The sequence below is a fragment of the Eptatretus burgeri genome, chromosome 5 (assembly GCF_056783735.1).
Source record: "Eptatretus burgeri isolate ZD-2024b chromosome 5, Ebu_testis_v1, whole genome shotgun sequence".
Classification (NCBI taxonomy): Eukaryota; Metazoa; Chordata; class Myxini; order Myxiniformes; family Myxinidae; genus Eptatretus; species Eptatretus burgeri.
The window spans coordinates 51,732,888-51,746,499 of NC_140965.1; the positions used below are offsets into that span (position 1 = coordinate 51,732,888).

Sequence of the window (13,612 nt, forward strand, 5' to 3'; positions counted from 1 at the left end):
GCATACGATAAGAGAATAGATGAAATGGGGGAAAAAGCATGCAAATTGAGAGAGGAATTATGGGAAAAAGCTTCTGAGATACTGAAACACGAAACCAAAGAGAGAGGATTACAAAACGAAGTAAGGATTTTAAAAGAGGAGAGGACGAGAACGGAGAATGAAACGTTAAGGAACCACACAGTGCAGATCGAACAGTTCAAAGCCAAAGCAAGGTTGGAGTGTGCGGAGATGAGAAAAGAATTAGAAAAGAAAGCTTCTGAGTTACAGAAATACAAAAACAAAGAGATGGAATTACAAAACGAGTTGAGGATGGTGAGAGAAGAAAGAATGACAGCAGATAATGAAACGTTAAGGAACCACACTGTACAGATCAAACAGCTGGAAGCGAAGGCCAGATTGCAGAATGAGGAACAAGAGAGACAGTGGAATAAAAAATACAAAGAACAAGGCATGAGACAGGAGAAAGAAATCAGTCAATGGAAGGAAATAACGAGATTACAGGAGAGGAAACAAGGAAGAGTAGTGAGAGAACAGCAAATGAAACACAAAAGGGAGATTAACCAAATGAAGCAAACAATGAAACTGGAGAAGGAAGGACAGGAGAGGAAACAAGGAAGAGTAGTGAGAGAACAGCGAATGAAACACAGGAAGGAAATGAGCCAATTGAAAGAAACGATGAGACTGGAAAATGAAGAGCAGGAGAGACTGTGGGATAGGAAACAAAAACAAAATGAGGTTGAAATTAATGAACTCAAGGAGAGAGCAAAATTTGAGTCCACGGAGATCGAAAAACTCCGGAAAGAGAATGAACAACTCAAAAAGCTCAGAGAGGAAGAACGACTCAGATGGGAAGGAAAAAGGAGCCAGAAAGAAACAGAAAAAATTGAGACGAGACACGAGGTGACGACGGAAAGAAGAAAAGAAATAATAGTTGAGACAATGGAGGTAATGGGTGAAGAGGTGACTGAGTTGGCAGAGACACGGGAGGTAGAGGGTGAATTGGACGGGGTTAAGGACGAGCACACACACACGGAGGTAGTGGAGGATAATGGGGGCGAGCTTGCGGAACGTGTCATGACCTGGTGCGAGCAGATGGATGGCCTCCTCCAGGAACGAGGGGAGGGAGGATGCTCCCTTGAAGCTGATCATGACCAGGTGAGTTTGGTCGTGCTTAGCGAGTTCGAGGGGACGATTTATACATACATACATACATACATATGTTTAACCAATAGTACTTATTAAAGAATTTACCTCACTAAAATAATTAATTTATAATTATTATATAAAATGCAATGCAATAGGAACTTGTCGACATGAAAACCAACCAAACTTTAAAAAGAGGTGACGATGGAGTCTAAAGATATTCTCACGAGACCTGATCAAACAATCAGCCAAATATTTAACATAATGGAAAAAAAACCTTCTCAGCACGTTCCACAAAATTATCCTTTACTGAACAAATTCTTGCAAATCTAAGATGCTGAGATGAAAAGACATTATAACCCATTTTAATTGGTACATTGCCACTTGGAAAGATGTACAAAACTACCAAAATCACGAATCACTGCTCATCTTCACTCTTTCATTCCTCTTTTTTCCCGCCTTTGGAATAAACTTCCTCACTCTATTCTTTCCCATTCTTCCCTCCAGGCTTTCAAAACAGCTGTTCACCACCACCTCTTATCTTCCCCCATCCAAATCCTCGATCTTTTCTACCCCCGATAATCCACCCAAGCCCACTTCCTTCAATTCTTCTGCTTTCCTTCCTGAAAGTCCCTGTAATGTCCATCTTCTCCTCGCCATGTTCCCCGTCCCATCCCCATCCCTCTCCCTTCCACAGTTCACCTGTGTCTGTTCCCCACTGTTTTGTCCCTTCCACTCCCGCCCCTCTTGTCTCATGCCTCCTTGCTGTGAGTTGTGTGTTCGCTCTCATACGAGCCTCGACCAAGGTATACAAAAAAAAAAATAAAAAAGACTACAGGGAAACTGAAATCATCAACTTTATGATATACATGAGTCCTAAAACCATTCTGTCCAACTCTAACCAACACATCCAGATATGCAGCAACTGTACAATCATTACCACTCCTGTTTGCAATCAGGCTATCTGGATAAATCTTGTGAAGCTGCCCATCAAAAAAATTATAGTTCACCACACAAATATCTATATAACGACATGTATGACGATACATGACTCCATGTATAACTACATAACGATAAATGATGTACCTTTAAGGTGGAGAACTCTCCCTTCTAAAAATAAATCGAGCTGCTTGTTTTTTTCAGAGGGTATACAACCTGAGTCATGGGTTAATGTTCTTTGAAAGAAGACCTAGCACATAGTAAAGACAAAACCCTCATTTGTCTGATCAACAAATTGCAGGATAAGACAGTTTAATGTACACATCATTCATCTCTTAAGGATGAAAGATTGACTATAAAAAGCCACATTTGAGTTACATTGATTCATTTAGAAGCAATTTCGACTGAATTTGAACCATGCATGGAACAGAAAAGTCAAAATGGGATTGCAGTGCATTATAGGAATTGCAGATGCAAAACTAGAACGACACTTGGTGGAGCATATACCTCCGCCAGACTGAACAGTTTACGTTTTGTATCCAACTGATAGGCCAGATCTGAACCAAAATCGGATTGGCTTCTTCTTGTCACCAACATAACTCATCCACAACTTCTTGAAATATCATGCTAGGCCAACATATCATTTGGCCCCATCTCTTATCAATGGTGAAGAATCACTTAAAAAAAAAATCTCACATCCAGATTCGGATCTTCACCAAAAACGAATCGATGCGTCTGTCACATATTCAACCTGTCCACGCAATTTCGTCCGAATGCGTCCACAACTTTTTGAGATATCCTGTTCACAGACAGTCAGACAGTGGTGAAAACATAACCTCCACCACCTTATAAGCATGACTGTCTTACCATGAATGCCCCTCCCGGATGTTGATGCAAAACCACCTCCATACGTTCATTACCATTTGTCTGGGTCCAATGGTGCGAGAAAAAGATTCTGTGAATATCATAAAAAAAGAATCAACATAGTCTGGGAGGGTACTTATATACTGTGCATGTGATGGACAAACTAAGTACTGTACTATTGAAAAGCTGACATGGAGAAGCCCACAAGGTACAAGGTTTGAACGTCATAGAGGGCACAGGAAGTATGACTGAAACGTTGCAGTGACACCAATTGGCTCTCTGCATTCCTCCATTTTCGGGAAGAAATTATGGTGTTAGCATAATTGTGATTTTGCAATAAGGATATCCACAGAAATGGTTTTGCCCTGTTGACACCTGACAGGACACAGGAGGGTTGGCAGGACAGCTTAAAAGTAGCATACTCACCTCTGAGTTGTTTAATCTGGAATCAATGTCGAAAGGAAAAAGATTTTGTTGCATTCACAAGTGCAAAGAAGTTAAGCTGGCTTTTACATCGATGATCACTCACTTGTGCAAATTTGAAATCCCACAATTACTCTTGAAAAGAGTAGGCCATTGTACACTTGCTAAATGTGCACTTCTTGTCTCCTAATTATCTTGATGAAGTCCTCTGTAGCTTATATGAATGGTGCCAGAAGACAGATTCACACACAATACATACACACATACACACACACATGCACACACATACATACACATACACACACACACACACACACACACACACACACACACACACACACACACACACACACACCTTCTTGATCAATCATAGATTTGAGCTGCAAATGCACCTGTAGGAGGTTTAAGTAGGAATCACAATTTCAAGAAGCATACACACCAATCTCGTGAACCCCAACAGCAAGCGTTGTGATGGCAATCTGCACCACCTAATGACTTTCATTTCACAAGCTCAACTTACAGATTACAAAGTCTTTTAAGTCAACATAAGCCCTTTAGTGATCGCTTTTCCATACAAATGTGTCCTAATGGAGCAAACATTTAAAAGCCATTTGTCTTGTTGTTGATTGATCTCCTGCTGGTTTCATGATACCTCCCCAAGCTGTCTGAAAGGCATTCATTATCCTGCTTTGCTGCCAAGGTGATGTGCATTGAAATCAAAAGGTCTGTCTGGTTTGGATGCTTTGAAACACCAGCAATGCCTTTCCTATACAGTACTCATGCATTTACTCTTAATTTGGAACTTCATATTTAAGGCTGCTGTTTGTGAACAACATGTAATGAAACACGTATATCACATAAACAGTAGGGAATATCTTCAACGTTTAACCTGTTCAAATGTTTAAAAAGCCTTCCTTTTTCACAATGCTTGAGCGAGCCAGCACCCAGGAGTATGATGTTGCCCAAACTAAAAAAAGGAGTATGATATTGCTCATTTAAAGACGAAATTTGCTATATTTTTCAATAACTAGTACGTGCCCGTACGTGCATGGCCGTACGTGCGTGATCGTATGTGAAAAAAAAACTTTCAAACCGTGTGCCAGAAACAAATACACAGGACGTTCCTTCGCTCTCGCGTGCCCGTACGTGCGCGGCCGTACGTGCAAACCAAAATAAGAAATAAAAATAAATAAACTTTCAAACAAACACACAGGCCGTTCCTTCGCTCTCGTAAACGACGACTGGATTGGGGCATTGTGTTTATCTATAAATGCGCATAAGAAATCGAGAAATTATTAGAATACAGTGAGTCATCACTGTCCAGAAGTGGTGCGTGCCCGCACGGAATGTTCACATGCCTTCCACGAATTATCGCTTGCATTGAATTAACAACTGCTGTCATACACACACAGAGTTAATTAAAATCCAAATTAAAATCAAGTTTTCCTCCCTGACTTTGCTCGCCATGACATTCGCTGCCATTGACCATTGCCACTCCTACGCCACTGTAACTAAATGGCGCCCTTTCCCCATCGGCCACGCCTACGCAGTAACGTGCCTTGTCATTGGTTTGGTAAATAAATGGCCATGACTTGGGAAGCACTTGTCCGATTAATATCAAACCTTGAAAAGGCACATACTCAGGTCCCCAGCAATATACCTGGCAAGTTTCAATTAGATCAGACCAGTGGTGGTCGAGAAACAGCGGTCACACACACACACACACACACACACACACACACACACACACACACACACACACACACACACACACACACACACACACACACACACACACACACACACACACACACACACACACCTGGAATTATAGATCGATGAACCATTCAGCACATTATGCACTTTTACATTAAAAAATCCATTGTGTTTAAACAACTGAAACTTTTATTTGCAAAATGTTAGTATTAACCGTTTTATGTCATGTTCTCGCAAATCATACCTCATCCATTGGCAGAAACTATGTGACAAGGGCAACTGTCAAAATACTTATAACATGAAAATCTCAACAGAGCATATCACTTGCATGCTTCACAAAGCAGCACCCTCTGCTGGCACCATACCACAAGCAGTAATTATGCTTGTGTGCACTGCGCAGCAGCATTGTTAAAATGGCAGTTTGAATGGCAATTTGGACATTCCAGTATATTTTACAAGATCTGCTTCCAAATGGATGTAAATCATACGACAGAAGTTGATAACCTAGAATATGTGATCAAGATGCACATGAAGGTCGGTATCTTGGGATTCGTATGCGTGCATTGTATATATATATATATATATATATATATATATATATATACATACATATATATATATATATATATATATATATATAAATATATATATATATATATATATATATATATATATATATATATATATATATATATATATATATATATATATATATATATATATATATATACACGACTCCTCCTCCTCGGGGGTTAATCCACATTTCTCCTCGGAAGAGCCGGACCTGGGGCTACCACTCGCAATTAACTTTGTGGTATGGTGGGTTGCTTTACAACCACGAACACCAATCAGTTAACCACGAGTTCCAGTGTCCACTCTCTAATTTTGCCATGTAACTAGCTGCAGGTCACGTCGCTTCCTGAACGGGGAGCGCACCCTTGGCAAAGCACCAATCTTATCTTGATTAGATTTTAATTAGGGGGGCTGAGCATTTACCACTGGTGCGTTCCGACTATGACAGATTAATTTGTTTGGTAATTACCTAGCAGTCTATCTAGGTTCGGACAATGCTGGATCAATGGAAGGAAAGGACAAGCATGGACAGGTTGAAATGTCAACAAGGAATTTATTAATAAGAAAAAAAAAATAAACAAGAAGAACTTTATAATTCTTTGTGGTGAAACATAGGTGAATTCAAATCAATCAAAATAATTTCAAGCAAAGAAAGAATTCATCAGGCATTGACATAAAAACAGACCAAGAGCAGATACTTATCTCTATGCCTAACTTAACAATTAAACACGAGATAAGGATACCCAGCAGATCATTCAGGGGGGAGAGAAATCCGGTCTCGGCTTACCAAGATAGAAGTCGTCACGCGTCAAATAAAATGTCCCAAAATGTGTGAGCGTGCCTTGGTCCATCGCCAACAGCCTACCTTGAAATGCACCCACCCATAGACAGGCTTTAACACCAATCAACATCACGTCGTCATCCACAGGAACCAGGGATGCCAAGAATCAGGTACGCCAACAGCAGGTCTTGAGCAGAACCAGCAGGAACAGTCCAACCATCACGAGCCACAGCCAACGGACAGCTGTCAGGAGCTGTGAGGCGCTGAGGTGCTGAGGCAAGCAAACCAGCAAGCCAGTGACCGGCATACAGACCATAAATGTTGTGGCCTTCTCAACAAAAATGATCAAAGGAAGCAGAACAAGAACCGAGACACTTCCTCCACTGAGCTGCATTTGTGCAGTTCATGGTCATGGTAATTTGTGTCACAAGAAGTGAAGCAGCGTGGCATGAGACTGGTATGTGGCTGTTATGAAGCTGGTAAGAGGCTGCAGCAAAGGGGCAGCCTATAAGTGTGCGAGCATGCTGCTGCAGTAAATGCAGTTCAAACAAAAGAAAACAAAACCACCATGATATTTGGAACGGTGTCACCTGGAATGAGGCTGCAGCGAGTGGCAGTCCACAGAACATTGGGGGTGGAACACAGGCCACGGACCAAATGGTGAAGTGAGGTGAGTGATGCATTGGACGCAGACCAAGTGATCCAGCAAGGTGAGTGGTGCCTTGATGGTCCTGGGGATGGCGAGACAAAGCAAAACGACAAGGCAAACAGCATGAAAGGAAAAAGGTAAACCAGCTAATGCCATCAAACACCATGTCCGAGCAACATGGTCAGCCGGTCCCTTGATGTGCACATACCTGGGGCAGTGGCGGTGGTGGAGAGAGAGAGAGAGAGAGAGAGAGAGAGAGAGAGAGAGAGAGAGAGAGAGAGAGAGAGAGAGAGAGAGAGAGAGAGAGAGAGAGAGAGAGAGAGAGAGAGAGAGAGAGAGAGAGAGAGAGAGAGAGAGAGAGAGAGAGAGAGAGAGAGAGAGAGAGAGAGAGAGAGAGAGAGAGAGAGAGAGAGAGAGAGAGAGAGAGAGAGAGAGAGAGAGAGAGAGAGAGAGAGAGAGAGAGAGAGAGAGAGAGAGAGAGAGAGAGAGAGAGAGAGAGAGAGAGAGAGAGAGAGAGAGAGAGAGAGAGAGAGAGAGAGAGAGAGAGAGAGAGAGAGAGAGAGAGAGAGAGAGAGAGAGAGAGAGAGAGAGAGAGAGAGAGAGAGAGAGAGAGAGAGAGAGAGAGAGAGAGAGAGAGAGAGAGAGAGAGAGAGAGAGAGAGAGAGAGAGAGAGAGAGAGAGAGAGAGAGAGAGAGAGAGAGAGAGAGAGAGAGAGAGAGAGAGAGAGAGAGAGAGAGAGAGAGAGAGAGAGAGAGAGAGAGAGAGAGAGAGAGAGAGAGAGAGAGAGAGAGAGAGAGAGAGAGAGAGAGAGAGAGAGAGAGAGAGAGAGAGAGAGAGAGAGAGAGAGAGAGAGAGAGAGAGAGAGAGAGAGAGAGAGAGAGAGAGAGAGATTGGCCCTACTCGTCCACACCCAGCCAATGTCTTTTCCCTCATATACACTAACCAAGCTCCCATCTTTTTAGAATTCATGCTATGTCTTGTCTCCTACATTCTACTATCCCCATTGCCAAATTCATACCCAATGCCCCCAAGGTACTATAGAAAGGAAAAAGAGCAGAACTACATGCATTCTTACATTTACGTCGTGACATGTCTCATTCTCAAGTCCTTCAGGAGGGGAAGTGCAGCAGCCGGCGATCATCCTGACAGTGGATAGTACGAAGGGGTCTTCATCAATCCAAACTACGCTAATATTGTTGCACTTTTAAATTGTCCCCAGGGTTATACACTGCCAAGAGGCCTTTATTAAACGATGGGGTTCTAAAATCACAAATTCCCATCGCCTACGTGTTGGTGCTCTTAAAATTTTGGGCCTTGCCCACCAAATTTTCTTTCCGTGCCATCGCATAATTTCATGGCTGGGTAGTGTGGCTCCACGAGCAGGTCTGCCCTCCTGCATACTCACTGTTAGCACCCCCACGATGCTGGAGCCACCTCCGAGCTTGCCTGCTCCTCACCCTAACATGGCGGATGCCCTCACTGGCACTCCCCCCCTCAATGCTCACAGGGCATTTTGGTGCCCCGGGTCCTACTGCTTGGGCACCTGGGTCCATTGAACACTGCACTAAACACTACGCTGGCACGCCAGGCCCCTCTCCTCAGGTACCTGCGTCCATTAATATGCTACTGGCCCCCTGGACCTACCTCTGGCCTCACCTGGCCGAACAGCCCCCAGCGCCCGGGGTGCCTGCTTCATCAGAACACTACGCTCACAAGCCACACCCACAGCTGGTCCATTATCTCCTGCACCCCACAATTTTTATTTTATTTTAAACTTTCCACAATCAGCACCAACCGCATAACGACATCCAGATTTAAATTTGCCAAATCCCCCGATCTAACTTAAAATGAACCCCTGGGTTTCCTTGGGTGCTATTCACTCCCCCCATTCAATCCTTCACACCATACATTCCATTACTCACACTCATACCGGCCATTGCCCTGCCATCACACTCATAATTCATCTACCACACACAAACATATTTCCACTCACCTACACAGCATCGCCGAACTAATTTTCCTGAACAAACTCGTGCACCCTTGTCTTCCCTTGGACTGCGCATGCTCCCATTTAACTCTACCCTCTATACCTCTCTACATTCCAACATGTTCATTGTCTCTACCTAAATAGTCTCTATTGCTGCTCTCGATCCCAAAATATGTCCGAGCCCTCCCTCATAGTCACTGCTTCGGTACCCACATAAAGGCTACCATTACTGGCACCCCCATGTGGGCCTAACAATGCCATTCGCCTTAAGCTAGTGCTCCTGGGCCCCCTTTGTGGGGCTGTTTCACCACTGCGCTCTACACATAGGCGTTATTGTCGCTATCTCTTACCCCTATGATAACGAGTCCTCTGCATCCACGGAGATGTTCGGCCATATGTCTGTCGCCAACCAATTTGTTTTTAAATTTTTGCCACTGGGCATTGGGGTTTTCCACGGGGAACCAAGCAGTCTTCGCCACGCCCATTGCTCATGCAGGGCGTACTGTGCATATTGCACACCTGGTTCCGGTGGAAATTTTTTTTACAGCCAAATTATTTTTGGTTCCCCGTCCATGCTCCTGTGATTTATCTGTCACGGAGCGTTTACACGCCGGCCCCTCAGCATTTGTCACTAAACCAAGAAATCGTCCATGTTTGGACGGTTTGCGAGGCACGGATCATGCACACTCCCAGAAGTGCTGTGCAAGCGTACCTCGCCAGGCTGGCGTGGATCCCAAATCCATGATGATTTTCCCACACTCGAGACCAGAACACATCTGCATTTAAAATTTATTGCTCACGGAGGGCTCACTTCTCCCGTCAGTCAAGCTAACAGCTACCCCCATCTGTGTCAGTGCATGTCCTGTGCTCTTACACTCGCTCATGCACTCCACACCACTCATTCGTAGCAAACACTCCATTTTGCTTGCTCCCTGCACACTCAGCACATACTCCACATCTCACCTCTCCAAGAAAAACCGGGTCCTTTACCTCCACCCCCCCCACCAAGATTGACACACTCAATCGCAACATGCACGTGCCCAATCTTGCCACGACTCACCTTCACTGTACTCACCTCCTCCCGGTTCATCTCAAGGACCTGTATCCTCTTCGCTTGATCTTCGAGCACTTTGTCACGCGGCTGGATTTTATAACCGTGGATTTATAAAGCGGCGTCTACTGTATCTTCTATCTTCTATCTATATAGTAATACTGAAGGACCAATGTTGTGCTCCTCCTAGCGGTCGCGTGACGTTTTTCTCGGTACTGTGACCTAGACTGAAAGAAACTTCGTACCTGTAAGAGTGCATCGCACATAGTGGCAATAGTCAAACTTCAAATCTGAAGCAGAATAAACACTTTTCGTTGAGATGGGGGCGAGGAGTGAAGAGGCGGGGGCGGGGGATGAAGAGACGGGGAAGGGGGATGAAGAGACGAGGGCAGGGAAAGCAAATTTTTGGGCGAGGTAAGCAAATTGAAAGCAGGAGACAGGGGGAAATGGGGCGGGGGCTGAGTTGAATTAGGCGGAGTTGAGTGTGAGGGGGTGGACAGGGGGATGGGGGCCCGGGGGCAAGTGGGGCGGGGAATCAAGAGGCGGGGCCGGGGTAAGCAAATCGAATGGGGCAGGGGCGGGGGATGAGTAGGCGGGGGCAAGTACACCCTGTCCAGTCCATGTCCCTCGAGTGTGTGTGAGCTGGTGAGGGTGGTTGAATGAACGGAATCCGTCTGTGACGGGGTTTCAGCGAGTGTTCAATGTTCATGCATTCTATAGTCTCCTCATTTACTCCACCACCTGTTTCTCGCTGTTTTGCTTTAATTTCAATAATCTCGATTTTTCACCCATCCACCTCCTCTTTTACGTTCGTTAATTCCCGATGCGCCCCTTGTATTTCCCCCTCTAACGTCACCTTCGTTGTTTCTATTTGTGTTTTTAATACCCGTTCCTTTGTCCCCATCGTCCGTCACCTCCTCTTACTCTCTTCATCAGTTCCTCATGTGACGTTTTACATTATTTTTTAATTGCAGTCATCTCTCTTATTGATTCCTTCTGGGCGGCTCTTAGCTCCTTTATTGCCCCTGTGTTCTTCTCCATTTGTTCCTTCAATTCATTCTGTCCGATCATCAGTCCTTCTACGTCCTTTGTTATGTCCCCAATCTCTCCTATCAGTCTGGCCTTGCTCTCCCTCAGTTCTTTCTGGACACCGTTCCTACACTCCCTTACCTCCTCTCGCACCACCGCCATTTATCTGCCCATCGCATCAATTTTGCTGCTCATCTCGTCCATTCTCCTGTTGTTGTTTTGGTCTTGTGCCTTGTTTTCCTTGTGTTTTATTTGTTTTTTTTATTTTTATTTGTGCCTTGTTTTCTTCGCTCATCCTGCCCATTCTGCTGCTGCTGTTTTGATCTATCGTAGTTATTTGTGCCATTAATTGCCGCATGAAAAACATCGTGTTATTCTCGGGCTGCACTGGTGGCAATAACCCAGCGTTCTGCGCTATTGGCGCTGCACTTTCCTGAGGCCGATGGTGGGGGTTCTTTTCCACCTCTCCCATTGCTTCCTCTTCACCCTCCATTGTGACTTCATCCGGGTCCTGGATCAATTCGTTACCCATATTTACATCGTCGACATGGCCCACCGGGACCTGCCCGTGTTGGTCTGCCATTTTCTGCACCAATAAATTTGACTAAAATTTAGTCGAACAGCTCTGAATTTTGAAGTGCATGAAGCGCACCACAGGTCCACCACCTGACACCAACTTATTGATCAAGAGGTTTGAAGAATCCCACTCCTGGACACCAGTTTGTTATGGCCACGGGTACCGAGTGTATTATGAGGGGGTTAATCCCACGTTTCTCCTCGGAAGAGCCGGAACTGGGGCCACCGTTCACAAATAACTCCGTGGTATCGTGGGTTGCTTTAGAACCACGAACACCAATCAGTTAACCATGAGTTCCAGTGTCCACCATCAAATTATGCCATTTAACTAGAGGTCACGTGGTTACCGGAACAGGGAGCGCACCCTCGGCAAAGCACCAATATTATCTTGATTAGATCTTAATTAGGTAGCCTTGCATTTACCGCTGGTGCGCCGACGATGACAGGTCAATTAGTTTGGTAATTACCTCTCAGCCTATCCAGGTTCGGACAATGCTGGATCAATGGAAGGAAAGGAAAAGTATGGACAGGTTGAAATGTCAACAAGGAATTTATTAATCCAGAAAAAATAAAGAAACAGAAGAACTTTATCTTTCTTTGTGGTGAAAATAGATGAATTCAAATCAATCAAAATAATCTCAAGCAAATAAAGAATTAATCAGGCATTGATAGAAAAATAGACAAAGAGCAGATGCTTATGACACTATTCCTTACTTAACAAGTAAACACGAGACAAGGGTACCCAGCAGATCATTCAGGGGGGAGAGAAATCCAGTCTCGCTCACCGAGGTAGAAGTCATCGTGCATCAAATAAAATGTCCCGCAATGCGTGAGCATGCCTTGGTCTGTTTCCAGCGCCCTGCCTTGCCGTGTACCCACCCGCAAACAGGCTTGAACACCAATCAACGGCACGTCTCCCACAGGAACCAGGGATTCCAAGAATCAGGTACGTCAAGAGCAGGTCTTGAGCAGAACAAGCAGGAATGGTCCAACGGTCACCCACCATCAGGAGCCACCAGGAGCCGCAACAAACGGACAGCTGTAAGGAGCTGTGAGGTGCTGTAAGGCTGTCACCAGCGGTCAGAGCTGCAACGCTGCAAGGCCGTCACCAACTGTCACAAAACAAACTGTTGCGAGCTCACCAACCATCTGACTGGAACTAACTGGAGCTGAAAATAACTGTCATCCAGCTCTCACAAAACTGTCAGAAAAATGGTCCTCCTGTTCTTTTTATAGGAAGCCAGTCTGGGCGGAGCCTCAAGTAGTCAGGAGGCCCAATGCAGAATAGTGTACGACCCTGCTGATTCCGTGTTAGAATAGTGCAACAGGTGTAAATTGACTGTCCAGACACACAGAAACGTGAATCAACTTGTTGCCAACTCTGGATATGGATAGTATGGCCGCCATGACAGTTTACAAAATGGTCGCCATTAAATACACTTTTCGTCATATTTCAGCCGCAAATTGACATGAAATTACAAAATTAGGGTCGATTTCCATGTTTTTGAGCATGCCTGAGCTGATGGGAGTATAGAAAAAACATTGCTCCATCCATTTTCCAAAAATAATATGACTTGTTTTTCACTATATTATTTTTAAAGAAATGTTCAGGCTCGAATTAGAATGTCTGATTATACAAACCACAATCAATGAATTTTACAACTTTGCTATAAAATGAACCTAAACTACATAACTGTGTGTTTTTCTGTTACCCAGGACTAACTGAAAAATGAAAGCCGCAAGATTTCTCACAGGGGGTTCAAGGGATCGAGAAGAAGAAGAGCATGTAGACTGGAATAAATGCTTTATTTGCCAGGACAGTTCAAAAACTAGCAAGTCAACGCCACTTCGAAAGACTACAATCGTTGGTGTGAAAACTGT

The 13,612-nt window shown here is 44.4% G+C and overlaps 1 protein-coding gene and 1 long non-coding RNA gene across 2 annotated transcripts in view; one reads left to right on the forward strand and one right to left on the reverse strand.

The window, feature by feature from the left end:
- Positions 1 to 298: 298 nt before the first annotated feature.
- LOC147026434 (uncharacterized) overlaps positions 299 to 13,612 on the forward strand; it is a 164,884-nt gene continuing 151,570 nt past the window's right edge. The window contains exon 1 of the mRNA XM_085881858.1: positions 299 to 1,155. Within this exon, the coding sequence (XP_085737984.1) occupies positions 310 to 1,155 (846 nt within the window). The 5' untranslated portion in view covers positions 299 to 309. The remainder of the gene's footprint in view (positions 1,156 to 13,612) is intronic.
- Positions 6,081 to 13,612, reverse strand: part of LOC147026435 (uncharacterized) — a 168,721-nt gene continuing 161,189 nt past the window's right edge. Inside the window, exon 5 of the long non-coding RNA XR_015058342.1 lies at positions 6,081 to 7,170. This is a non-coding gene — a long non-coding RNA (uncharacterized LOC147026435). The remainder of the gene's footprint in view (positions 7,171 to 13,612) is intronic.